The sequence below is a fragment of the Vulpes lagopus genome, chromosome 1 (genome assembly GCF_018345385.1).
Source record: "Vulpes lagopus strain Blue_001 chromosome 1, ASM1834538v1, whole genome shotgun sequence".
NCBI classification, from domain to species: domain Eukaryota; kingdom Metazoa; phylum Chordata; class Mammalia; order Carnivora; family Canidae; genus Vulpes; species Vulpes lagopus.
The window spans coordinates 72,032,772-72,059,818 of record NC_054824.1 but is presented as its reverse complement, the minus strand read 5'-3'; the positions used below and the strand labels follow the sequence as shown (position 1 = coordinate 72,059,818).

Genomic DNA, 27,047 nt, shown 5'->3' with positions numbered 1-27,047 from the left:
AGACGCATGTGTTTTTTAGTTTTGTTAAAAAAAAAAATTCCGACAATTCAGGAAACAGGGATTCAGGAGTGGTGGTGATGCAAAAGGGGGAAGCCATGGGGTGGGGGGTGGGGGTTGTCACGGGTAGGTGGCAGTAGTGTCTCCTTCACCCCATGCCTACTGTCGTCTCCTGAAGAGGGACAGACTGTCACATTCCAAAATGGGTGGGTAAGTCCTCTACCGCGTCTGTTCAACTGGAGAGAAAACATGGCACAATTACAAGACATGGAAAAGGCAAGGCTGGCAGAAAACATGCCCCCACCCCCCGCTACATGCAGATGTCTGTAGTTTGTGGGTGCAAAGGATAGACTGGGGGTAGGAAAAAATAAACTAGCTTGTTAAGAAAAGAGACATACAGGTCAACTAAACATCCCAGCAGGGGCATCAAGATCCAAGGGACATAATAAGTGCCTGTTACACACTAAAGGCTCTTTATGTACATGATGGGATTTAAGACAAACACACTAAGGAACAAGGAGACTGGAGTTGAGCCAGTTTCTTAAGATCCATACTCACTGTAAGAGGAAATGTCTATCTCATCTGGCAGCTCACTAATATTGACTTCAAAGCGATCCTGCACATCATTGAGGATCTTGGCATCATTTTCATCTGATACAAATGTGATGGCCAAGCCCTTGGTGCCAAACCGGCCTGCTCGGGCCACCTGGAAGGAGACAGAGGATAGTCCTGGGAGATCCCGAAGTAGGAAGACATCCAAAAAGAAGGGAGAGGCTATCAGGTATGAAGATACAAAATCAGGGGGAAGGGACACTGGAATGCCCGTGTGGGTGTGGAGCTTACCCGATGCAGGTAAGTGTCAGAATCCTCAGGCATGTCATAGTTGAAGGCAATGTTCACCCGCTCAATGTCCATGCCTCGGCCAAATAGGTTGGTAGCCACAAGAATTCGTCGTTGAAAATCTTTAAACTGCTGATACCGAGAAAGCCTTCGTGAGAAAGGAAATTAGAAAAATACTGAGTCCCTTCGCTTCAACGGTCTCTTTTCCTTCCCAAGGACACAAAACATCTTTCCATTTCTGACTTACCTCTCCTCCTGGGGCATCCCTCGGTGGATGGCAATGGCTGGGAAGTTCTGCTCTACCAGCAGCTGGGCAAGGGCAATGCAACGCTGCACAGACTTCACAAAGATCACCACCTGGGTGTGTGACAGTTGGGGGACATGGGTCCATGTGGGATAAGTGAGAGATTAAGTGTGAGAAGAGTTTTCAGTAACTACTCTTTTACTCTTCCTGAAACTTCTCCAATCCCCATTACATATTCCTCTTCTGTTCTAAATACAACTTAGCCTTTCTCACTCAGTTCTGATTTTTCCTGAGCAGACATGCTGAAGAGAAGGTACAGAGAAAAATAACTAAAACTACCAGATATGTTAGGGAGACAAAAATGAAGCTAATGTTAAAAATGAAAGTGGTAAAAATTTAAAGTGTGGAGAGTAGTTTCTGCTCATCAAAAACATCAAACATATGCAATTTACCTTAATTTTAGAAAGTTTTTGGTGCAAACGAACCACAGCAGGTAAAGTAGTGGAATATTTCCTCTCAGTAAACAGTACAAGAAAAAACAAATTTTAAAAACCTAAGAAACCCAAGATACTTTGGAACTTTTACAAGTTTATGAAATCCTCTCAAAGATTTTCTTTGAGATTTTTCTTTACTCAATACCTGGTTGTGACAGCCAAAGAACAGAACAGCAGCTCCCATCTTGTTCACACTAAGCACCAAAGGCATTTAAATTCTCATTTAAAAGAATTTCATTTGAAGGTAATTTCCCCACTGTTCTCGCTCACATCACCTATGTCATATCCTCAATAAAAAGGTACTTAACCAGGTTTCTGCTACAGTTGGAGACGTGCTCATCCCCCTACTGGACTTTGAACAACTGACCTGATTGAACTCAAGGACATCGAGAAGGTCAAAGAGCTTCCGGTTCTTCTCGTTGTCCTTCAGTTTCACGTAGTACTGCTGCAACCCATGCAGCGTCAGCTTCGTCTCATCATCCACGAAGATCTCCATTGGCTGGGGGAGGGAGGGGGGAGTAGGGGGGGAACGGGAGGAGGGCAGAGTGGGGGGGTTAAACCTGGGGGGGTGGAGGAACTTGATCTCCAATACACCCCATTGGGGGATGGGAAAAGAGAAGACTGAAAACCCCACCACACCCCCAAAAATACCCTCATTTTAATGTGGTCTCTTCCACGTTAGCTCTAATTTCCTTCCTATCAGTTGTTTTAAGATTGCCCAAGTATCACGGGAAGGTAACCTGGCAAGGAGTTTGAAAAGGAGCAGTGAGACCACCCAATGGCAAGATGCCATGACCTCAAAAGGAGGTAGCAGAGGAAAGAAAACAATGGGAGAGGATCCCCAAAGGGAAAATGTAATCCAAACACCTGGGAATTGGTGGGACATGGGGACTCGAGGTCAGGAATTCCACCACAATTGGTTATAAAAATAGAGGGGAAGACAGGGATTGCTCCATTTGAGTATTCTCCCAACTAAGAGAATCAGGGGGCACCTGGGTGGCTCAATCGGTTAAGCGTCTGCCTTCGGCTCAGGTCATGATCTCAGGGTCCTAGGATCAAGCTCCGAGTCAGGCTCCCTCCTCAGTGGGGGGTCTGCTTCTCCCTCTCCCTCTGCTCCTCCACCTGCTTGTGCTTGCTCTCTCTCAAATCAATACATAAAATATTAAGGAAAAAAACAAACAACTAAGAGAATCAGATCCACATCAGGAGGGTGGATTATCTGTTAAGATCAGAATGCTAAAATGAACATAGTCAAAAATACCATGACAAGTTACTCAGGATGAGTAACAACTCGCCCTCAGACCACAAGGGAATAGTTCAGATGGCACTGGTCTCTGAACTAGGAGTCAAATCAACTATAGTGTTACATGGACAGTACCAATAAATGGTGTTAAGAAACAAATTCAGAGCAGCAGATATACAACCATCTTGTAATATATATATGTATGTATATACACACACACACACACACGCACGCACACATAAAACCCGTTAAGGGGAGGAAGATAGCATAAAAAAACAAACTGACACAAGACTCAACTCCTGAGTCCAAGTTTCCTAGCACTCTTCACTAACCTGGGGACATAATTAACATGAACACCCAGGGCCCAAGGTTTCAGGAAAGGATGAGTGTGGCACGGGAGAGAACCAGAAGCCCAATCCCAGAAAGCAGGCTTGCAAAAGCAGGCTTTTCAAAATGAAGCTTCATGGTCTCCTTCAAATCGAGCCCCAAGTATAACTAAAGGTAACTGACATCCCATGGGAAGGAGCAGTACAGGATGAGAAAGAATACACTGCACTGTTTATACAATAGGGCCCATCTAGCGCCAAACCCTAACACCCACCTGGTTACATCCAAGTGGAGCTCCTCACATTACTTTTCCCATATCCCTCTCCTTGGAGTATTAAAAAATTGTTTTAAAAAGGAAAAAAAACTACCCCCCGTTTCAGGACACCCCTCCCCCCAACACATATGGGGAAAAACAGGGAGCACGGCACGCCTTGGATTCAGGAAAAAAACCGGGAACAGAAAAAGAGGCTGGTTTGGTCCTCAGCTTCCTGGTCAGGTTTCCCCGCGGCCTCCGCTGCCGCCATCCACCGCTGGGTGCCGTCTGCATTTCCCCCGCCGTTCCATGGTGCTTCTCCGCTGCCGGCTCACATCAGCCGATATTCCGGATGGGTGCGAGGAGGTATGGACGGAAGGAGTAAGGGATCGGGGACTGAGGTGCCAAAGGCCCCCACCCCTGGAGGTGGGGAGGGAGCGGATTCATTTGTGCTGTTTGCTCTTCTTTTGGACATGCCCTGCCATCTGTCTGTCCCTCTCTTGCTCTCCTGCCACCGGGGGGTTGAGTTTTGGGGAGCAGAAGGCTCCAACTGTCTGCTCGATGCCACCTTGAGGGTGCGTGGCTGTAAAGGGGTATGTAGGAGACGATGGGTGGGTAGTAGGGCAGAAAATCCTGCCCTCCCCCAAAAAGGAAGAGGTTCAAAAATGCTGTGATGAGAAAAAAAAAAAAAAGGTCGAACACTACCCGCTCTCAAGTTAACCCGACCAAGTCTTCCGGAGTTTCCCTGGCGCCCGCGCAGACCCTAACACTAGCTGTCTCTGCCTCTGTGTGTCTCTTCAAGGAGTCATCACTCCCAGATGGGCACGTGCCCCCTTCTTGGCATTTGAAGGACAAGGGAGTCTGGAGGAAGAGGGCGCAGAAGGGGAGGAGGCAGTGGGCGGGGAGTGGAGGGAGAGAAGGTAGAAGGGTATTTACGTCTTGCATGAACTTGCGGCAGACAGGACGGATCTCTTTGCTCAAGGTAGCACTGAACATCATGACCTGCTTCTCATGGGGGGTCATGCGAAAAATTTCCTGGACATCCCGACGCATGTCTACAAGAAAAAGGAAAAAAATCCTAGAAGGAAAGAAGGAAATGTCATAGACAAAGACCGGAGACAGCCTCCCCAATGAGGTGAAACTGCTGGAAATGGGTAAGCAAGAGCCATTTCCCACCAAGATTTGTCTCAGGTACTCTATTTACACGAACCACCATAAAATCACATCCACTGCAGTAACACATGGAAAATTTGAAATAAAGACCTAGGACCAAATTCCAGCACTATGTGTTTTAGCCAGGCAAGAAGTCCACTGCAGAGGCTCACAAACCTAAGACCCTTGAGAGATGCTTTACAAGGCCCTTCTCCCTACTTTCTCCCCACACCCCAACTGTCTACAAATACTGCACACATAATTATATTCTAGTTGTCAAAGTCCAGTCCATGCTTCCTCTGGATCACTGTCCTATCCAGCCAGGCAAATAAGACCTCTCTACCCAGAACCCATCTTATAGTTCACCATCTAAAATAACCGAAGATCACTTGGAACTACTTATCCCTGGGGCTATGTCCATCCCCACTCCCTCATTTATTAAATGTGAGCTCCAATTTTCCACTCATTTATTAAATGTGAGTTACAATTTTCTTTTCTTGTGGAACACTGAATTACAGAAAATCCCATAAACTCTCCACATTAATCCTAGCACTTAGGTCTATTCAGTTACAAATTCTGATATATGTGCAGGGGATGCCAGAAAGTAAATGGTCTTCCTCCTGCAGTTTATCTCCCCAGACACCCAGCATAAGAATCTATAAAGGCAAAGAACAGTGGTGTGACTGATGTCTAAAAAATCAGCAAAGTTAATCCCCTCAAAGAAAAAAGAACTCTCCATCACAGAAAGAAAGGATAAAACACCCTTCCCCTTGATCACCAAGGTTGCTTAAAAAGCCTAACAAAAACCAACAGGAGAGCCAGAGCCATCAGTCATGGGTGATAGATTAAGAGTCGTCCTGGCACTAAAGTGCTCCTCTATCAAATAAACATCATTTGGCTCTAAAGGGCAACTCCCAGATCACTAGCTTCACCCCAGCACTGTCACTCACCGAGCTGTTCAAGCATCTTATCACATTCATCCAAGATAAAGTGTTTAATGTGTTTGAGATTGAGGCTCTTATTTCGAGCCAGGGCGAGGATGCGGCCAGGGGTCCCCACAACAATATGCGGGCAATTCTTCTTCAGCACCTCTTCATCCTTCTTGATAGACAGACCACCAAAAAACACCGCGACCTGTATTAACCCAGGAGAAAATATGGTCTCACAAGGAAAGAGTCCAATCTCCCCAGTTCCCACCCTTTAAATTTAATCTACATGAATTCTTAGAACATTTCAAAGCTAAAAGGAACATCAATGGTCAGCAAATCTAAAATTCTTGTTACGTTTCCCAAACACTGAAGCTAAGAAACAAAAGTGTCTTGCGTAGTTATGTGGCTAATCAAGGTAGTTAGGACTAGCATTCTTCAGACTTAATCTAATAATCTTCCTTCCCACAGTGCTATGGCCAGACTTCCAAGAATGAGGAATGCAAGGGGTGCCTGGCTGGCTTAGTCAGTAGAGCATGTGACTCTTGATCATGAGTTTGAGCCCCTCGTTGGGTGTAGATTATACATAAAAAACTTAAAGAAAAAAAAAAAAGAGGACAGCAAGAAATCACCAGAGTGCAAAGTACCACAAAATGCCTCATAGAACATCAAATTTTCCTAAACTCTGATTTTTCTTTTTTTAGTAGGCTCCATGCTCAGTGTGGAACCCAATCAGGGTGTGAACTCACAACCCAGAAATCAAGACCTGAGCCAAGATCAAGAGTCGGATGCTCAACCACCTAAGCCATCCAAGTGCTTCTGAACTCAGATTTCCAAATGCCTTTTTGCACAAACCCTACCAAATTATTGATTTAAGCTACACATACTACTCCGTATTAAAAACATTATGGTAGTATTTGTTGAGAATCTGAGCCTTATTATTATAGTATCGAATAACACCAGAAACTGCTTTCCAGCTTCAAAGAATGAAAAATCAATTACAAGATCAGACTGTTTTGATAAAACTAAAAGCACTAATTATGGGACAACCAAGTCTGCTGAAGAACAGGAAATATACAGTGTATCAACTCTGAACAATTCTTGTCAAAAATGTTTAACTTCAATTAGTTGAGTTTTCAAATACATATTTGAGTTAAAGGAAATACTGAAAAAAAAAAAAAAAAAAAAAAAAAAAGGAACAAGTTAATACCATAAGGGAGTAACCAGACAAATCCAGAGGTAGGATATTCTGTAAAACTAGCCCAAGCTTGGGCAGCCCTCGTGGCTCAGCGGGTTTAGCGCCGCCTCCAGCCCAGGGCGTGATCCCAGAGACCTGGGATCGAGTCCCACATCAGGCTCCCTGCATGAAGCCTGCTTCTCCCTCTGCCTGTGTCTCTGCCTCTCTCTCTCTCTCTGTGTCTCTATGAATAAATAAATAAAATGTTAAAAAAAAAAAAAAAAAAACTAGCCCAACCTCAGACAAGTCACTTTAGCACAATTTTAAACAAAAGTAAGGAAAAAAAAAAAAAAAAGTAAGAAAATGTCACGACATTTGATCTTAACACCAAAAATATTCTGTTTTGGGGTGCCCAGTTGGCTCAGTTGGAAGAGCATGTGACTCTCGATCTCAAGGTTTTGAGTTTAAGCCCCATCCTGGATGTAGAGATTAAAAAAACTAATAAACTTTAAAAAAATTGGGATCCCTGGGTGGCGCAGCGGTTTGGCGCCTGCCTTTGGCCCAGGGCGCGATCCTGGAGACCCGGGATCGAATCCCACGTCAGGCTCCCGGTGCATGGAGCCTGCTTCTCCCTCTGCCTGTATCTCTGCCTCTCTCTCTCTGTGTGTGACTATCATAAATAAATAAAAATTTAAAAAAAATTCTCTTTTGAGCAGCATAATCTGCTAAATTGGACCTACAGAGGTCAAAATACAATCCTCACTCACTAATGAGCCCAACAATAAATGTTTCAACGGTCATAACAGTGGAAACCATTTTCTGGTTTTCCACTTTGTAGAATCAATAGGCCATCGAGCCTGCTCAATGAAAGGACATAAAAGAAATGCTAAGGATAGCTACAACATAAGGAGATACGCATAACACACATGCACACGACACTTAAATTATTGTTAAAGAATTAATCTTCAAATATCAAAAAAAATCGTAACCAATCTCTCGTGAAAAGAAATAAAAAACACTCATAAGGTGATAAAACGAGAGAATAGTACCTAATACTTGGTGTCACAGAACCATAAGGAAAAAAAAAGGTTAACGAATGATTACCTTCTATGAAGTCCGATTAGAGGTAAGACAACACAAATCTTTTCATCATGAGACCTTCTATTACTTCAGCATGTTTACTGCATGTTTACCCCCACATTGTTATTACTACTTTGGTTCTTAAGACTACTTTTAATTTAGGGGTGCCAGGGTGGCAGAGTCCACTAAGTGTCAGCTCAGGTCCCAATCTTAGGAGTCCTGGGATATAGCCCCATGTGGGACTCCCTGCTTAGAGGGGGAGTCTGCTTCTCCCTCTCCCTAGACCTCCCTCCCCACCCGACCCCATCCCGTTCGTGTATGTTTGCTCTCTTAAATAAAATCTTTTTTAAGAATTACTATTTTTAGTTTAGGGCTAGGACTCAACACATGAGTAACAGGAGAATATCACAACAATCCAAACAAAAGTACTGTTTTTCACCACATCCTAGTCAGGAGAGTAGGAGGTTATACACATCAGTGCTTCTCAAACTCCAATTACCTGAAGATTGTATTAAGATGCATGTTTAAAAAAATAAAATAAAATAATATAATATAATATAATTAAATAAATAAATAAAATAAAATAAAATAAATAAATAAAATAAAATAAAATGCATGTTTATACTCAGTTAGGTCTGGGATGGTACCCATATATTCAGCATTTCCATCAGGCTTCCAAATGATGCTCTAACCAGAGGTCTGGGAACCATACTATGAAAATCAAGATTATATATGGAAAACCGCCCAAACCTAGTCTGTTGTGGCCCCTAAATATCTTTCAATTTTCTGCCATTTTAAAGAATCCTCAAAATTCACACACCACACACTTAAGAGATATTTTGAAGCTTCCAGCCTTCTCTTGCACACACCCTAGAATTCTCAAACTGTCAACCAAAGCACAGTGAAATCATTCAAAGTCAGTATAAAAAAGTAGTAAACCCAAGTATAGTACTGTGGTAAACATCCTCCAGAACCCATTCCATGCAGTCTCCTGCTGCTAGCTATATTAACATGATGTGTTAAGAACAAACTAAAGCTTCTCCAAAATTGGAATATAGTGAACGATATGTGTATTCAAGTAAACCATAGAATGTAAATCTCTTGCACACCAAAGTTTGCAGAAACTGACCAGCTATTAAAGGTAAATGACCTTCATATAAAGTTAATCATCTGAGAAAATGAAGACTGTTGGTCTACAAGTCTTCAATGTCTCCAACTCCCCACACTCTCCCAGGTTTATCTTGGCTTACCTTGACATTGGGCATGTATTTAGAGAAGCGCTCATACTCCTTGCTGATCTGAAATGCCAACTCCCGGGTGTGACACATCACCAGCACAGACACCTTGGGTGGAGGGGGAGTACATGGAGATAAACAGTATATCCTTACTATCCCCCCTGGGGAACCAACTGTCACAAAAGCACATCTGACAGATCATAAATTACTTCAATTCTGAGATCTAAACCATTAACCCCATGATTACTATGTAATATCCCCCAGGGCCATCAGTCAAAGGTGACAGAGTTCATCTTAGCCACAAACACTCATGGCTCTAAAAGCATCACACAGCTGAGACAAAACACCCTTCTCCAATATTCCTAACCAAAAATGTCTTCCATAGCACTCTCCCCAGGTGTACCTGTCCAGTAACTGGCTCCAACTGTTGTAGTGTGGCCAGCACAAACACTGCTGTCTTTCCCATCCCTGACTTGGCCTGGCATAGGACATCCATTCCCAGAATGGCCTGAGGGATGCACTCATGCTGGACTAGAAGCAGGGGGAGAAAAAAGATAAATTAGACTTCAGTATCCAGATAACTCCACAACCTTTTTTCACCATGCCAAACCCATTTCTCACCCCTTCTTAAATGGTTATCAATTTCCAGACCCCTTCTACCTCTCTGCTCCCTCAGATTTATCTCAAAACCAGATAGACCTTCCTAGATCCTTCTAGCTTTAGCCTCCTCCAACTCCAGTGCCCCCTCCCCCCCAAACTGCAAACAACCCTCTTGCACCTACCAACAGTTCACCTTTGGTGCTTCTGACTCTGTCCCTACTTTCCTTAATCTGTAACAATCCAGGACATGTGACTGCCTGCCCCAAGCCATTTCTCCTACTTAGCTTCCCTTGCTTTAAGGCTACAAAACCTTGCAACTCTGAAGGGGTTGGTAGCTGATCCAGAAGCCACCCATTTTAGACCAGCTATTAAGATTTCCAGAGACCAGAGGTGGCCTGGCCCAACAGGGAGAGACTAAAGGTCCAACCAGTCCTCTCAGGAAATTCAAATTTAGAAACCTAAACAACAAAATTAATAACAAGTAGACAAGAATAAGTGCTGGTCACAAGCACAAACCTCTAAGTTGCTTTTAGGTCACTAGCCTTTTCATGTTATCATGAACAAAAAAAACCAATCTATATAAATCTTTCCTACTGCTGAAATAGTTTTTGACCTTTATTTCCTAAAGTAGCCTAAATAAGAACGTTATTACATTAAGTGACTCTTTAGCACACCTTTTTCTTGTATCCTTAGAAAGCCTAATGAACACTATGACCTGCAGAAAATTTACCTTCTGATGGATGTTCAAAGCCACAGTCAACAATGGCCCGGAGCAACTCTGGCTTCAGCAGGAAGTCACGAAAGCCAGAGCTGTGGATGGAGACGTAGGAACCCTTGACATCCTTCTTGGCAGGGGCCTCAGACCCGTCTCCCCCAGCTGCTGTCTCTACTTCATCTTCTTCATAGTCCAAGAGTTCATTGTCCACATCATTTTCTGCCATAACTGAGCCGGCAGGGCGAGAAGGAGATGGGTCTCTGGATGGGTTCACGCAGAATAAGTAAAAACAGAGGAGGAGAGTGGGGGCTGGAGCAAAAGTTAAAAAAAAAAACAAAAAAACCCTAGTTTGTGATAGAAGAGCTAGGAAAAAAATAGATGGAAGACTTATTAGTCAGGAGCAGAGCCTTCGCCCCTCTTTTCCATCCCCACACTCTTCCCACTTTCCCTAAACTGTGATCCCTTTACCTGGGGATAAAACTAACAGGAACACAAAACATAAAAGCAACAACAAACATAACACCGTGGTCCCAAGTGAGGTGGTTGAGACACAACTTTTCAACAAGATTAGGATCAGAATAGCATTAAACAGGAAGTAGGAAGGGGACAACCAGCCTATGAATTCCTCATCTGTAAGCAACAATAATGAAGAAAACGGGTAACGAAAAGCAAAGTAGGACAACGGAGTGAAGAATGGAGATGACAAGGTAAGTGCTGAAAAATCCTTAAAGGACCTCTCTGCTTTCCTAGTAATCTCCCTAACAAAGCAGCCATCAGTTACTGGTGATAGATTAAGGTCATCCTTGCGCAAAGCGCTCACTCCTCGAAATAACATCATGTGGCTGCCATCCACCTCCCACTCCCCAGGAACCTCCCGGTGTCTAAGGGGTCCCCGTGTAACGCGGGGGAGGGGGTACAGAAGACGTGGCTGGGATGGGAAAGTACTCCTCTCTTCTCCATAGAACGAGAGAGAGACAGCATTCGCTCCAGCTCTACCAGGAACTATATTGCAAAGGGTCTTCTGTTGCTCCTCAGATCAGACTCCTCTCCGATAACCGAAATGACACCACGCATGAACAAGTGGAAAATGTTCCAATTGATGGTTGGTGAGCTCACAGAAAGGTCCAACCAGGCCCAGTAGTCGGCTCCTCCTCCAGTTCCCACCTTGGGCCATTAAGAGGACCCACAGAAGAGAGGAAAAGTGAAAGGAGCCCCGCCCTCCGCAAATGCCCCGGACTAGAGGACATCTACGCCGCCTCTCACCACAGCTAGGGCCGCGGATAAACAAGAAGCCCAAGCGAAGAAGCAGTGAGCGAAGGGAACACAATGGCGCTGGGGCCACCATCTTGGATTGGGCCCCCTAGCATCGCTACCCCCCCTCCAGAAACTCTTAGAGCTCTGAAAAGGGATGCAAGCAATAGAAATAATGACCCAACTAGGCCCCAAGGACCAGACTATAGCCTGCGGAAGGGGTATCAGGAGTCCAGGGAACAGGATGGCCGCAAAGAAACGCAGATGGAGGCGGATGATACCGAGGGCCAAAGCTTACCTGAGCAAGGCGAGCGCATATGGCGGCGGCAACAGCGACGAAAGAGGGACTCTGCCTTCACTTCCGGTTTTCGCCTTCTCTCACCCAGGCGTCTCGCCTTCTCGCCTGCCAGCACGCAGGCGCGAGAGACCGGAAGAAGACCCTTTCAGATGCAATAGTTCCGCGCGCTCCGGGGTTGCCTTTAGAAAACGCCTGTGTGAATTTTTTTTTTTTTTAAAGGCACTTCTAACTCCTTCGCTACTGCAAGTAACAAAAGCCTTGAAGGAAACTAGCATCGTCTCCCACTGTTACCTCTTTTCTCTGTCCTCGTCCACTCCGCGTCCCTCACCTCTTCCCTCGGGTTCTTGCCGGCAGGTCTTCTCTCTGGTCACCCCTCCGTGGGCGCCCCGCTCGGGAACAGGCTGGCGGGGGCTGAGAGTTCCCACGGGGTCCTCCGCCCGGTAGTCAAGGTGACCCGGCGCGTCCTCGCTGGAGCTAGTCTGACCCCAGCTGAGGGGTGAGCCTGCGCTGCGCCCGCGGGTGCTCCCCTACCCCTTCCCCAGCGGTGGAGACAGTGGGCGGTGTCTTCCCAAAATGTTGGCCCGTGTAATTGACTGATGGGCAGGAAATTCGAGTCAAGAAGGTGTTCTGCAACCAACGGGTTGGATCGTCTCCAGGTGTTAAAAATAAATGGTAGGACTCGAGGGTTACACAGTATCCCATAAATATTATTTCAATCAGAATGTCGCCAACCCCGCCTCCAGCAGGCCAGCCCCATTATTCACCTTGAATTTTATCCTGAAAGAAACCTTCGATACCCCAGTCTTTGATATGCTAGGTAAGTCAGATGTGATGTCCACAAAAATGACAGCAAACGTTTGGCCCTTGACCACAGTTAGTCATCTAACACTAAGGAATTGGTACCATTAGTCCCATCCTGTAACAAGCAAACGAAGCAGCATGTCCAAAGTAACAGCTAGTAAGCTGACAGAGCCAGGATACAAGTACCTTTTGTTCTCCATTGTATCCTGCCTCTCTGCTTAAGGAGTCTGGTTAATATTTACACTGTGGATTACCTCATTGGTTCAAGTCTTCGGTCTGGTGAAGCAGGCATTGTTTTCTGTGTCCAAGAGAACAGTGACCCAAGAATCGTGTGGTAGAAGGGCAGTTTTTCCAACCCTAAGTATCCGTCGATTCAACAGTATTTATCCACTGCCTACCTTATGCCGAGCGCTAACCTAGGATCTGGAGACTCAGTGAACAGCCCTGTCATCACAGAGTTTCCACTCCAGGGAAGACAACAAATAAGCAAATGTCAAGTAGTAATAAATGTCATTAAGAAAAATAAAGAGGGGATCCCTGGGTGGCGCAGCGGTTTGGCACCTGTCTTTGGCCGAGGGAGCGATCCTGGAGACCCACGTCGGGCTCCCGGTGCATGAAGCCTGCTTCTCCCTCTGCCTGTGTCTCTGCCTCTCTCTCTCTCTCTGGGTGTGACTATCATAAATAAATAAAAAAATTTTAAAAAGAAAGAAAAATAAAGATAAGGGGCAAAGAGCGCTTGTTCGGACACTGTAGCTTTTCACTACAGTTGCCATCTATAGTTCTCAGGTTCCCAATGAGTAACCACATGTTTCTCACTTTGGAAAAATAGTAACACACCAGTTCCTTTTGTTTTTCCAGCAAGTTTTAAAGAACAACCCTTTTGGGTATTTGGGGAATATATAAATAAGACACGAGAGATGGTGTCTGAAAATGAGAAATGATGAAGTAAAAGGAAGCTGCTTCCACATACAAATTGATTTGTCCATAGTTCTTTATTGACACTTTTTCAGTGTTACATAGGTAAAGGTATTGAGGATGTAGAAAGGAAAGCCATGCATACAAGGGAATGCAGCAGCACTTTAGATCTCAGGAAAGTGAGTATCTGGTGGGTCTTTGGGGAAATTGGGAAAGAGGAAATCCAATAAAGAGAAAGACCAACTTAGAGACAAAAGAAAGACTAAGAAATGTAACATCTTCCTGGAACCATAATAGAGAGGCTAAACTAGGTCTTCATTCTTTTTCATGGACCATATGGGAAAAGAGAGGTGGGAAAAACTAATTCTTCAGAGAATTACTAGTTCACAGAATGAACGAGTAGAACTAGAGCGCCATTGACAAACGTGAGGAAATAGCTGTGTTTAGGTTTTGGCAGGTGGGCAGGGAGTGGTAATAATATCATAGGGCTGCCATTTAATGAATCACAACTATTACATGCCAGAGACCACGCTACACCCTTTACAGAGTGATTCTTAAGCATTGCAGCAACCCCATGAGGTAGGTATCATCATTATTGTTATCATCATCATTAGCATTCCAATCTTGTAGAGGAGGACACTGGACTACAGGTTAAGAAGCTTATCCTGTCCCAGCAAGTGGCAGGGTTGGGAAAAGGACCAAAGCCTGCCAGGCTCTGAAGCCAAAGTGCTTTACATATCCCTACTTCTCCATGCTGCAAATTTCAAAGAGGGGTCGGGTGAGGGTGACTTGGGAGTTTACAAGTTCCCAGTGAAGGTTAAAGAACAATAAGATTCAGATCTAAGCAAGATAACTTCTAAATTTCACAGAATTATTGGATCTTGCCCCTAGAATTTCCAGGGAATGGAGAGAAAATGAGAAAGAACCAGTGAAGATGGTGGGAGGTAATTTTGATTGGGGGATTTCTTTGAGGAAGGGACCTGGAAGGGAAGAGTCAGGCCCTGCGGTGGATCCTAGACAGCAATCCGGTAGTTGGGATGGACCTGGGGCCTGACGTCGCAGACCATGCCAAGAAGCTGGGCCAGGACGCGTTCACGGTTTCTCTGCTGGGAGCTCTGCATGCCCTGCACCTGGCGTCTGGTAGCCTGTTCCACCTCAGCCGACAGGTTCCCCTGGGAGCCCATGGCCTGGGGGGATTGGGAAAGAGATGGAAGAGAGAAAGGCAAAAGCAGAAAACAGAGAAAGAAGGGTCCAGGCATGTGGAGGGAAAGATTCTGGAGCAACCAGGAAGAAAAGCCCTTGCCAAAACCATCCCCATCCCATCAAAATATCCAGACACCAAAGAAAGCAACACAACTCCCTTTCCTTTGAGACTTGACATGCAACTGCATCCAAAAACAGTAAAATCCCCACTACCTTACCACACATAACCGTAAAACTCTGCCTTCCACCCCAAATGACATCATATTCCATGTAGACAGTGGCAATCCTCCCCCAAGTTGTTCAATCCTTTCAAAACTCTCAGATTCTCTTATCACACATCTTTATCAATAATGTGGTCCTTGCTAAGGGTGGGTCCCTTTCAGCCCTTTATCATGTTGTTTTCTTGTAGAGCCACCCTGTACACACCTTATCATATACACCCACCGCCTTGCACCTTGGGGTCCCATCTCAACTTTCCCACAACTCACCGCCTGTTGCTTGCTCTGGAACTCCTGCTCTCGTTCTCTGCGGTACAGCTCCACCTCCATCTGCGCCTCCTCCTTTGCCTGCTTCAGACGCCGGGCCTTCCCTGGAAGCAGAAGAAAGGGGGGGGGATAGACCCCCTAACACCACCCATTTCTTCCCTCCCAATCAGCCATCCCAGTCCCAGCTTTCTCCCACCAGCCTTAGATTTTCCCAGAGACTCATATGTTTGCTGTCCCCCCCCACCCCAATTTTCTTTCCAGACTCCAAAGGGAGAGGAGACTTACTCTTTCTGGCATCTGCCACCTTCTCAGCCGCCCGTTTCTCAGCTTGCAGGAGCTGCTGGATACCCTGGGACTGACTGGCCATTTCTGTGGTTATGGCTGATGCTGTTTTGGATGCTACCGAGGTACCAGATGGCTCCCCCCACCACCACTACACAAGCACCTCCGAAGTCCTCCCCTTCCACCAGCTCCTTGCTGCAGTCCTCCACTACCCCTGGGTCTTAGTGCTCCCCTGTTCTGCTCAGCCTCCTGCACCAGGTGTCTCCCCCAAATTGATCCTCCCACGGATGGCTGGTGTCTTCTCCCTCCCGCACCGGCAGTACCTAGGAGGACCACCTGGGGGCAGCAGAGGCCAGGCCCAACGCTGCCCGCCGCGGGCACAGCAGGTGCCGCGTTTTCGCAGTCGAACATCCAGGAATGGGGGGGGGCAGGGGCAGCGAAGAGTGAGAAGGGGGCATAGAGGGGTTGAAGATGGGGTGAGAAGTAAGAAAGTGTGTCTTGGGGGAAGAGGATGCTGGCTTTCTCTGAATTCTTCCTAGTTGTCTTCCTTTTTTCGCTCCCCCTCCCGTTTCCGTCTCTCTTTTTTTCTACATATTTCCCAAGTTTAATTTATGCATCCATTTCAATGCCTTCTCGTACGGTTGTTTCTTAATGTCTTTCACACATGCCTTTTTTTGATCTGTCCCTGTTTTTGGCTTCGCTGTGGCTTGAGTTTTAGTGTTGCGTTTTCACTGTAATTTTTAATCTTTTCTCTTTATCTCCTCCGTTTTCTCTCTTTTCGTCTATCGTCTCCTCTCTTCCCGGTTGGGGGAGGGGAGGATAAATTAAGTCGCTGTGTCCCCCCCTCCCGTGCTCGGCTCCTCTTCCTTGTCTATCGTCCAGTCTTCCGGGTTCAGGCGGACCCTTTATCTTAAGTTCCCAAGTTTCCCCCCGAGGCCAGACTGAGGAAACACACACACACGCCCGCCCCCTCGGAGAGAGAGGACATCCGGTAGCGCGTTCCCTTCTGGCCTTACCTGCGTCTCGGCTTGCGCCATTTCCGGCCGCCTAGAGCGTCCCGCCCTTCCCGCCTCCTTCCTCCGAGCATCTTAAACACAGGCCTCGGGCCTGCAGCTCCGGGGGTACTGAGGGGGGCGGGGGGCAGGTCTGATGAATAACCCCTCCCCCCAGGCCCCAGCGGGAGAAGCCTCCACATCTGTCTGCCGGGTACATCATGTTCCATTTCTAGATCGTTATTTGAAATTATCTGTGACTTTAAATTCAGGGTTTTGTTGATAACAATTTTCCCCATCGTTTTTCATTCGCCTTTTTCAAAGTCTTATTAAATATTACCTGGGCTCGTGCGCCTCAAAGCAATTATCTGTCCTTTTCTCAAGTTTTACGTTAAAAAATCTGTGCCCCGAGCCCCCCTCAGGATTTTCTTCAGACCCACGGTGTGGTAAAGGGGTGAGAGTGGGAGAGGCCTGATTCCTGCCGCTGGGGAGGGGCGCGAGGAGGGGCGGGGATGTCAGAGACCGCGGGACCCTGACCACTGCCTTTCGTCCTCCGTGCTCAGCCCAAGACGTCCATGGCCTCCGGGTCCCGCCGCCAACGCCGAGAGCGTCGCTTCCGTCGTTACTTGTCCGCGGGGCGGCTGGTCCGGGCCCAGGCCCTCCTCCAGCGACACCCAGGCCTCGATGTCGACGCCGGGCAGCCCCCACCCCTGCACCGGGCCTGTGCCCGCCACGACGCCCCGGCCCTGTGCTTGCTGCTCCGGCTGGGGGCGGACCCTGCCCACCAGGACCGCCACGGGGACACGGCGCTGCACGCCGCTGCGCGCCAGGGCCCGGACGGTGAGTTTGCCTGCTGGGGAACAAGGTCGTGACCCGGGGACATGACGGGGAGTCGGCCTGCTGGGGAACAAGGTCGTGACTGGGGACGCGCCAGGGCCCGGACGGTGAGTTTGCCTGCTGGGGAACAAGGCCATGAGCCCCTAACTGACGGGGAGGAGATGAAGGCCAATCGTTGAAAAATCGGCTACTTCTATCTAGGAAGGTAGTTGACCACATTGGCATGTGGCAGTCGTTTCTGACTTTACATCACTGAGCTACCATTGTCCCAAGAGCCCAGCATTCTCAAAACAGCAACTTCAAATTTCCCATCTTTCTAGATGAGTCGCAAATTTGTCACTGGACTGGTGTTCCCCTACAGTGCAAAAAGTGAAATAGAGGGTAGGTTCTGCAGTTAGGTTGCCTGGGTTCGGATCCCCACACTTAACAGCTGTGTATTCTTGAGCGACTTACTAAAACTTCTGAGGCTTAGTTTGCCCTCGAATACTATTAACGGCAGCTCTTGCTGTGCATGTGCCGGTACTTCTCACAAAACAGCTCATTTAATCGTCACAATAAGTACTAATATTATCCCTGGTTTCTCAGATGAGAAAACAGCACAGAGAAGTTAAGTAATTGGCCAAAGTCACCCAGTCACAAAGTGGTAGAGCAGGGATTAGAACCCAGGCAACCTGGCTAGACCATCTGTACTCTTGAGGACTATTGTATACATTATTGGATTATTCAGTCATAGTGCCCATGTTCAAAGCGCCCATGCCATCACATATGTTTAGAGAATCACCTGACACAACGTGTAATTAGAGCATTACATGTTATTAGCACTCAGTAGATGCTGGCCAGTGTTGTTCCTGTTATCAACAGATCCATACCCTTTACCCTCAGTTCTACAACAACTAAAAAACAACACTAAGAGCCAAACATTTTTCTCATCAGTCTGCTAGCAGACCCGTGTGGTGAGAAAACCCAACCTGAACTAAAATGAGACTGTGATTCATTTTTATCCTACTAATGTCGATATTTATACATTTCTCTGCAGTATCTTTCATGTGTTTGGTTACTGGAGCTGCCCAGGCCCTCCAGGCTACTTAATACACAGTGTATGTACTTTAGATCAGCTCTACCAAATCTGAGTTCTGAAAAACCTTTGACACTGAGGGTTTCAGATGGGGACCTATTGACTGTGGAAGCAGCTCTGTAGAGATAATAGCCTTTAGGAAAATAAAGCCTCATAGAGACTTTTCTTCTAGAATAAGAACATTAGAGGAAGATCCCTGGGTTGGGATGAACAACCTTACCTCAGTATGATTGCTCCTATTGCCATCTTCCAGCTCCCCAACAGAAACCCCTCTCACCCCAAAAACTTCCCTCATAGAGTAAAAAAAAATCCTCTTTTCTTTAATTCCCCTTAACAGGGCAGCCCCGGTGGCACAGCGGTTTAGCGCTGCCTGCGGCCCGGGGTGTGATCCTGGGGACTCAGGATCGAGTCCCGCATCAGGCTTCCTGCACGGAGCCTGTTTCTCCCTCTGCCTGTGTCTCTGCCTCTCTCTATATATATCTCTCTCTCTGAATAAATAAATAAATAAGTCTTTTAAAAAGTATATAATAATAATTCCCTTTAACATAGTGAGATAGGCTGGCATATTCAGATTTGTTTTTAAAGATTTTATTTACTTATTCATGAGCGATACAGAGAGAGAGGCAGAGACACACAGGCAGAGGGAGAAGCAGGCTCCCTGCAAGGAGCCCGATGTGGGACTCAATCCTAGGACCTGGGGATCACACCGTGAGCCGAAGGCAGATGCTCAACCACTAAGCCACCCAGGTATCCCTCAATTCTTTTTTTAAACTTAAACAGGAAAAAAAAAAAAAAAAAACTTAAACAGAGGAGGTTTGCAAAATGTAAGCATCTAATTTGACAGCTGACATTTTACATGGCAAGAGAGCAGAGAACCCTGTGACAAATCTCAGTCCTGTTCATTCAGCCTCTAACACAGGCTATGTACCAGGGACATGCAACTTAACTTCTATGACCCTAATTTGCCTCTTTTCATTATTATTAAGTTGGGTTTTTTTTGTTTGTTTTTAAGATTTTATTTATTCATTCATGAGAGACACAGAGAGACAGAGGCAGAGACGCAGGCAGAGGAAGAAGCAGGCTCCATCCAGGGAGCCCGATGTGGGACTTGATCTTGGGACTCCAGGATCACACCCTGAGCCAAAGGCAGACACTCAACCACTGAGCCACCCAGGCATCTTGGAGTTTTTTATTTTGTAACTTGTCTCTCTAAAATGGAAGCTGTGACAATTAAATGAGGCAAGCACTTGGTACAGGTTTGGCAGTCACCGAGTGAGAAGTATTGTTATTTGTATTCTTATATTATCCAATTATGGCTTTGGGGGTAATAAAAAGATCTCTCATAGTATGGTAGGATATTCTTTCATTATATTGAAATCTAAGAAGCATATGAGATCAATACTGTTATCCTATTACAGAAGACGAAACAGTGTCTAGAAGGTTCAGGAACTTACTGCAATCTAATAGCCAACAGGTTGTTGTCTTCCCCGTACTTGGGTCACTCCCAAGCCTTGGGATCCTCTCAGGCCTTACTTCCTCCTGTTCCTCTGACAGCCATGCCACCAGATGGCCTTCTGGCTCTTTGGTAAATGGCTCATCATAGTCAGCTTCAAACTGCTTTAGAGACCATTAGGTCTTAAAATGCAAATATTTTCTTTGAACAAATGAAATGACCTAGGATCCCCTAAGGAAGGGGAGGTTTTCCCCCATTCCCACATTAGCTATGTTAGCTGTTAGGTTCGAGGGATGAGGCAGTTGATGCTGGATTGACTGGGCTCTGTGATCACAACCAATGAGATGCTAGTGAATGGCTTTTGGTAACTTCCTTTTGGGACCCATCACCTCAAGGGGAAGTGGTCTTAACTGTCAAAGGCCCCCATATAAACATACCTTAGTCAGACAATAACCATCCTCTACACACGAGTATTGGTGAACATTAAGAAACAGTGGGTCATTTTCTCACAGACTTTGCAAAAAGAATGAAGTCCAAAGCCAGACAGCTTTTTTTTTCTTTTGATGTAACATTCACTGCACTTCTGCTCTGCACCAGCACAGTACTAGACAACTGCCATCCATTACTCACTTGGACCTGCACAGTAGGAGTAAGCTGTGGCCCTATTTGGCAGATAACTGAGCCATTTTCTGGCGTATGTTCCGTTTGCCTTTCCAGCCTTTCGTACCACAGCACAACCACAAAACTGCAGTTTCAGCTACGTAGCTCTGTTTTGTTACTCTTGATCTTCAGGATCATGAGTTCAAGTCCCACATTGGGTATACAGATTACTTAAAATCTTTAAAAAATGGAAAGAAGGGGGGCACCAGGGTGGCTCAGTGGATGAGCATCTGCCTTCAGCTCAGGTCATGATTCGGGGATCAAGTCTCACATCGGGCTCCCTGCATAGAGCCTCCTTCTCCCTCTGCCTGTATCTCTGTCCCTCTCTCTGTATCTCTCATGAATAAATAAATAAAATCTTTAAAAATAAAATATTTTAAAAAAGGAAAAAGCCAAAAAACGTATTAAAAAAAGAAAATTTCATTAATAAAGTCATCTTTTTAATCTATCTGATGAGCAAAATTACAGGGTTAATTGGTGATAATCTTGGTAAAGGATGACACATGCACTCATATTCTTTGTAGGAGTGTATGTTGGCACAAATTTGAGAGCAAATCGGTAAGATCGCACATGTTCTTTGACTCAGAAATTCCATTCTGAGAATCTACCCCACAGAAATACTGTAAGGAGTCTACAAAGACATGTAGGAGGCCAAACATTTTTGGAAACAAAGTCTCTTGACCAGGCGTGGTGAGATGTTTATTTCATACACATAGCGGAACACTACACAGTCATAAAAAAGAATGAGGTAGACTTGTTTATGCTCCTGTGGAAAAATACAAATGAGACATCAGGTGAAAAAAGCAAGTTGCCAAACAAAAACATATAGCCTGGTTACACATCTCTGAAAAAAAAGTCATCCTGTGTATGCATTTTGTTTGTTTTTTTCTGTGTATGCATTTATATACACCAAGACAGGACTGAAAGGGACCACAATAAACTGTTACCAGAGATTAAATTTATTCTTCGTTCTTTAAAAAGAAAAGATTTGGGACACCTGGGTGGCTCAGTGGTTGGGCGGCTGCCTTCAGCTCTGGTTGTGATCCCGGGATCCAGGATCGAGTCCCTGCAGTGGAGCCTGCTTCTCTCCCTCTGCCTATGTCTGCCTTTCTCTCTCTGTGTGTCTCTCATGAATGGATAAATAATTTTTAAAAAATAAAAATAAAATATTTTTCAAATTAGTTAAATCCCTTTCACATTAAAATGTTACCCAGGTAAGATTGGAGGACAGCCACCCATAGTCCTACCACCCAGAGAGTAGAATTTTTACACATTTCCTTCTAGCCTATTTTTTTTTTCAGCCATAGGAATTAGCCTCTTATTTTACACAATTGTGATTGGATCCTATGTATAGGTTTGTAGCCAGCTTTTTCCACACACAAACATCATTTTTAGTGGCTATTGAATATTCTGTACCATATTTTACTTACCATGTTTTATAGTTGGAAGCCTTACTCCTTAGATCCTATGAATTTAAAAACCTCCTATGCAAGCCTGAACACCCACCCACCTTCATACCTGCTGTGAACCCTGTCAGGGAATAAGCAGTTGAAAGACAGGACTAGGTATATGTTGGGTGGGACAAGTTGGGAGCCCTGTTATAGGTCATGTCAGTAGTAAAGAGACATAGCCCCTCCTCTCATCCTGATGTGGTTTGAGCTGGGCAGCACTCAAGTACCAAGCGTGATGAGTGAGGGGCAACGGGCCTTGACCAGCCAAGGTGGGCCCATTCTGTCTTCCTACTTCCCCAGCAGTGACAGGACGACCCTTCCCTTGTCCATCCTTTTGCCAGGTGACCAGTATGTTGCAGCACCACAAAGTAAAGATTTAAGGACTGGTGGCCCATTTCCTCCTGCCCTAGGGAGAGAAAGTAGGTCCACAGGAAGGGAGGGTGCCTCACTCACCTTCCTCTGTCCCTGCAGTGAAAGAGGTGCTTGGTAGCCATAGTGGGTGGGCTTGGCCAGGGGTAGAGCACTGGTGGCAGTAAAGTGAACAGCTTGACCTTCAGCGTACGGTAGAATGGATGCAGTAGGTCAGGGCTCGGGAAGAGCGGAATTCAGGAATATCAGTCCTGCTTCTGTTTACCCCAGCCTCCTGTCAGCAAGCCCCTGGGCAAGACCCTAAATCTCAGCCCCTTTCTCCTGCCCTACATCAGTAGTCATTTGGAAAGAACTTGATTTGCTGCTAGGAACATTTCTATGGCTTGAACTCGTTGCTAGTCTGGACCCTCATACCTCCTCACCCCCCTCCCAGTATGCCCTGTATGAGGTTGGCTGAGAGAAATTCCCCTGAAAACATTTATTTTACTCAGTTTATTGAGCAGCAATATGTAAAGGTCTCTGTTATTTATTCGTATGTTTATAATGGTGCAGAGTAAAATATTCAATTATTTTACAGTCTGAAGTACAGTTTTGGGTGAGAAACACAATAAGAGTTGTAAAGTGACAACATTTTCATATGAAATACATAGAGGTTTTTGACATTGCCCAGGGTGGCTGGAAGCAGGCTGCAAAATGTCATTTAACATAGTAGGACTCCTATATTTGTGGACACTAAAATAGTTTGTGGGGACGCAGACTAGAATATTTTAAACTACCATGCTTATCACACATGCGGTAAACTATCAGTAAATATTTGTCGGTGATGGTGATTTCCTAATACCCAGGAGGCTACCACGTGGGCAACTCTTTCCATGGCTCTAAGACCAAGGGAGTGAGTGACCCGCAGGATTCAAGATGGCAGTCCTGCCGAGGAGTGGGAGTCCCAGCTAACGTCTGCTTACTGCTCTTCCACCAACAGCCTACACGGACTTCTTCCTGCCACTACTGAGTCGCTGCCCCTCTGCCATGGGAATAAAGAATAAGGATGGGGAGACCCCTGGGCAAATTCTGGGCTGGGGACCCCCCTGGGATTCTGCTGAAGAGGAAGAAGAAGACGAGGCCTCTAAGGAGCAGGAATGGAGGCAGAAGCTGCAGGGAGAGCTGGAGGAAGAGTGGCAGGAGGTGATTGGGAGGTTTGAAGGTAAGGAATCCATCCCCATCTATAGCTGCCCTCCTTCCCTTGACCGCTCTTCCTGTACCACCGCATGAATGCTCCCGCTGGCCCGCTGTACCCCCTCCTCTGTACTCTCCTGCCCCTCCTGCCTATCACCTTCTCACAGCATTTTCCTGGCTACCCTCATCCTGCCCTCCCAAACAGATGACGCTTCCCATGAGACCCAGGAACCTGAGTCCTTCTCAGCCTGGTCAGATCGCCTGGCCCAGGAACACGCCCAGAAGCACCAGCAGCAGCACGAGACACAGGGAGCCTGCCGACCCCCACGGGCCGAGGGTTCCAATCACAGCTGGCAACAGCAGGAGGAGGAGCAGCGGCTCTTCCGAGAACGAGCCCGGGCCAAGGAGGAAGAACTGCGTGAGAGCCGAGCCCAGAGGGCCCAGGAGGCTCGTGGGGACCGAGGGCCAGAGCCAGCCAGGGCTGGGCCCAGCGCAGAGCACCCACGAGGAGCAGGGAGAGGCAGCCTCTGGCGCTTTGGTGATGTGCCCTGGCCATGCCCTGGGGGAGGGGACCCAGAGGCCATGGCAGCAGCCCTGGTGGCCAGGGGCCCCCCCTTGGAGGAGCAGGGGGCTCTGAGGAGGTACTTAAGGGTCCAGCAGGTCCGCTGGCACCCTGACCGCTTTCTGCAGCGATTCCGAAGCCAGATTGAGACCTGGGAGCTGGGCCGTGTGATGGGGGCCGTGACAGCCCTTTCTCAAGCCCTGAATCGCCATGCAGAGGCCCTCAAGTGATCTAGGGAAAGAGTGAGAACTGCAGGGAACACAGTGTTAGAGGCAGGGCCATAGGAAGGGGAAAGTCAAGTATGGGGATGACGAGGAAAAGGCCAATGCCACAGGATGAAGGATATGGGGTGGGAGCGAAATTTGTATTGAGTGGGAGTGGGGAGGATATGGGCCACCACCACTGCTGCTTGGCACCTCCATTTCCTAATAAGACCTGGTTCCACATCTCACTCCCTGTGTCTCCTCTGCCTTTTTCCATTGCTGTGGTTTTCATCATACATGACATCTCTTTCCTACCCCGCCTGCCCAAACCCGCAGCTCCTACACACCTGCAACACACACGCACACACTAAGATGTGCTCTCAGCTGGAGCCAGGAAGGCCCTGCATGCCCACCCACAGAGGCAGCCCTTAGGAGACCCAGTATGCCCACCAGTCTCCATTCCCTGCACTGGGCTCCTCCACTGTGCAGTCAATGACTGGAAAAATAGATGTGAACTGAGGCAAAAAAGGGAACAAAGCCAGTTTCCCTCCTCTCCTCAGTTCCCCAGGCAGAACCACATCCTCCTCCCCATTTAACACCCCCTCCCCCAACACAGGGCTTTCCCTTTGCTGAGTCACTGAATGCTCTGAATTGGGGGCAGCTGGAGCTGGGGGCCCTGAGGAGGTTGTGGGAGGATGGAATAGAAGCAGAATGGACAGAGGAAGAGCCCTGAGGGGGAGTGGAATTTTGGTTGCTAAAATTAGGAGCAGGGGAAGGAGATGGAAAGAGCCAAATTATGTAACCTGGGTTGTCTGTTCTTGGGCAACTAGAGATCCACACCCAAAGCTATCTCCCCTGGAGCTCCTCAGTCCTCTGTGTCCTCCGGGGCGCGGGTCCTCCTCTCCAGCTTCTGTTCCCATCGCATCCCTGGAATTCATCTCTGGGCAGTTCAGCTCAGCCTTCCAGATAGACCTCTTGTCCTGAGGTTGAAGGAAAGGTCCTGAGGAGCAGAGGGAGGGGGTCTGGCGCCATCCCCTTCCCTGTTCACACTCCATTTCCACTCCAGCTCCCCAGACCTGTAGACAGTACCAAACCCCACTGCCATCCCCCAGGACACAACAAGGAACTCCATGAAAAGAAAGGAAAGTACAGGTATGCGCCGGCCTGTGCAATCTGTACCACTCTACATCAGAGCATCTTATGAATCAGGAACTTACTTTCCAGGCTTGGAGCCCTGGTTTACTCAGGAGGATCCCAGGAGTGGAAGCAGAGGGCAATAGAGGATACGGAGGGGAAGGCCGTGGAAGCAGGGGTATGCAGAGTGGGCAAGGGACCTGGGAGAAGACAGCCAGGAGACCCAAAGCCTCCCGAGACCAGGCAGCTATTCAGGGTCAGGAGGAGGAAGGGCTGGTGAGAAAGATCCTGTGAGAGGAAGCTGCTGTGATTCAGAGAAGAGTCTGCGAGCTGTGAGCAACCCAGGCGTCCGGTTCCTCTCACAGGCGGGAGATTTCGGAAGTGGCATGCAAAGAGCCCACATTGGGAGTGGGGGGAGTTGGGGTTGCTGGAGTTAGGATCCCTAAGCTGGGGGTGGAGAGGTAAGCATTAGAAACCTTTGGCAGCCAAATTTGCTCCTCCATCCAGATTTTTTTCTGGCTTTTAAGCACATCTTTGCCCTTCTACAAAAGTTACATAAAACCAAAGCAAAATAAGCCCTGATACCTAGCCCCCAAATCTACCTCTTTTCAACGTCCCTTCCTGGTGTCTGGCCCCCAGCCCTGTTGGGGGTTCCCCTGAGATGAGGGCTGTTCACTTTCTCTGACCACAGGGTTTCCGCTTCTGTGTCTCTTTGTTTCCTAGTCTGATAAAAATACTGAGCCCTAGAGGCCCTAGCTTCCTCTGACCCCCTGGGGCCAGGCAGCAGGCATCCTGTCCACCGTGGTGGGGGCAGGGAGGGGGGCCCAGGGATCCCCAAGGGATGACTCAGTGCCTACCATGAAACACTGGAGAGGTGTGAGTGTTTCTGCTCTCGACAGCTGGAACGAGGAATCTTAAGTGAAGGACGATGCATTGGGGTTCAGTTAGAAAAACAAGATTAGAGAACAAGACTAGAGAGATCAAAGAGGGTCAGTTAGGGGACTGGGGTTTAGGCAAGTTTGAGTTAAATTGAGAAAAGGATCTGGAAAGGAATCTATTCAGTGTAGTTCAACCAAGCATCAAGTAGCCCATTGGTAATCCAAACTGCTTCAAGTTTTCAGTCCAACAGCAGAGGTGTGCCCCATACCTAATTGTGATTCAGGGCATGTTGCGGAGTGAATGCCCTAGAGTAAGTCCTAGTGGATCCAGAAAAGGGGAGGTGAATTACATCTGAAAGCACGGGGGCGGTGGGGCTCTCCGTGTAAGTGAATGGAAAAGCTCCGTAGATCAATGAAATGGCTTCAGCAGAGACCAGGAGTCAGAAAACAGCATACTGAGGAAAAGATGAACATCCTGTGGTAGACCAAACACAGGTGTGAGTGAGCACGTGTTGAAGAAGGGACCATAGAATGCCAAGGTAAAGGGTTTAGGACACACTTCATGCTGTGTGCTGTGGTGCTGGTGACAGCTGTGCAGAAGAGGGAAAGAGAACGGGAGAGTGCTATATGTGTTACAGATAAGGAGTCAAGAAAAAACTATCATTCTGTGAACACCTACCATGTCAAGCCCCTTCCTAACATGAGTAATCCTGCCAACAACTGTTCAGAAGGTGGGTGGTCC

General features: G+C 47.0%; 3 protein-coding genes and 2 non-coding genes across 8 annotated transcripts; 1 reads left to right on the top strand and 4 right to left on the bottom strand.

Moving 5' to 3' along the window:
• Window positions 1-9: 9 nt before the first annotated feature.
• DDX39B (DExD-box helicase 39B) lies at window positions 10-12,321 on the bottom strand. 3 transcript variants are annotated; one of them, XM_041762412.1, is made up of 12 exons: window positions 12,124-12,321; window positions 11,833-12,024; window positions 10,299-10,543; window positions 9,372-9,499; window positions 8,984-9,076; window positions 5,501-5,684; window positions 4,335-4,453; window positions 1,943-2,074; window positions 1,085-1,194; window positions 841-985; window positions 556-703; window positions 10-233 (listed from the first exon to the last, which is right to left on the bottom strand). In XM_041762412.1, the coding sequence occupies exons 3-12, from the start codon at window positions 10,507-10,509 to the stop codon at window positions 217-219; spliced, it is 1,287 nt and encodes a 428-aa protein (XP_041618346.1). In that variant the 5' UTR covers window positions 10,510-10,543; window positions 11,833-12,024; window positions 12,124-12,321; the 3' UTR covers window positions 10-216. The 3 variants fall into 3 exon arrangements, with proteins under 3 accessions (XP_041618346.1, XP_041618339.1, XP_041618332.1); XM_041762405.1 differs by having other exon boundaries at window positions 10,299-10,592; window positions 12,124-12,317; XM_041762398.1 differs by having other exon boundaries at window positions 10,299-10,646; window positions 12,124-12,316.
• LOC121475223 lies at window positions 5,373-5,449 on the bottom strand. Its single transcript, XR_005983676.1, has one exon. It is a non-coding gene; the product is annotated as a small nucleolar RNA SNORD83 (small nucleolar RNA).
• Window positions 11,052-11,126, bottom strand: LOC121475218. The gene has a single exon (XR_005983674.1). It is a non-coding gene; the product is annotated as a small nucleolar RNA SNORD83 (small nucleolar RNA).
• Window positions 12,322-13,606: 1,285 nt separating the features above from the next.
• Window positions 13,607-16,438, bottom strand: ATP6V1G2 (ATPase H+ transporting V1 subunit G2). 2 transcript variants are annotated; one of them, XM_041722734.1, is made up of 3 exons: window positions 16,320-16,438; window positions 15,240-15,340; window positions 13,607-14,735 (listed from the first exon to the last, which is right to left on the bottom strand). In XM_041722734.1, the coding sequence occupies exons 2-3, from the start codon at window positions 15,297-15,299 to the stop codon at window positions 14,562-14,564; spliced, it is 234 nt and encodes a 77-aa protein (XP_041578668.1). In that variant the 5' UTR covers window positions 15,300-15,340; window positions 16,320-16,438; the 3' UTR covers window positions 13,607-14,561. The 2 variants fall into 2 exon arrangements, with proteins under 2 accessions (XP_041578668.1, XP_041578664.1); XM_041722730.1 differs by lacking the exon at window positions 16,320-16,438 and adding an exon at window positions 15,522-16,274.
• A 119-nt stretch (window positions 16,439-16,557) lies between these two features.
• Window positions 16,558-24,541, top strand: NFKBIL1 (NFKB inhibitor like 1). Its single transcript, XM_041722719.1, has 4 exons — window positions 16,558-16,724; window positions 17,074-17,350; window positions 23,335-23,556; window positions 23,734-24,541. Exons 1-4 carry the CDS (start codon window positions 16,668-16,670, stop codon window positions 24,318-24,320), a joined length of 1,143 nt encoding a protein of 380 aa, XP_041578653.1. The 5' UTR covers window positions 16,558-16,667; the 3' UTR covers window positions 24,321-24,541.
• Window positions 24,542-27,047: the final 2,506 nt, after the last annotated feature.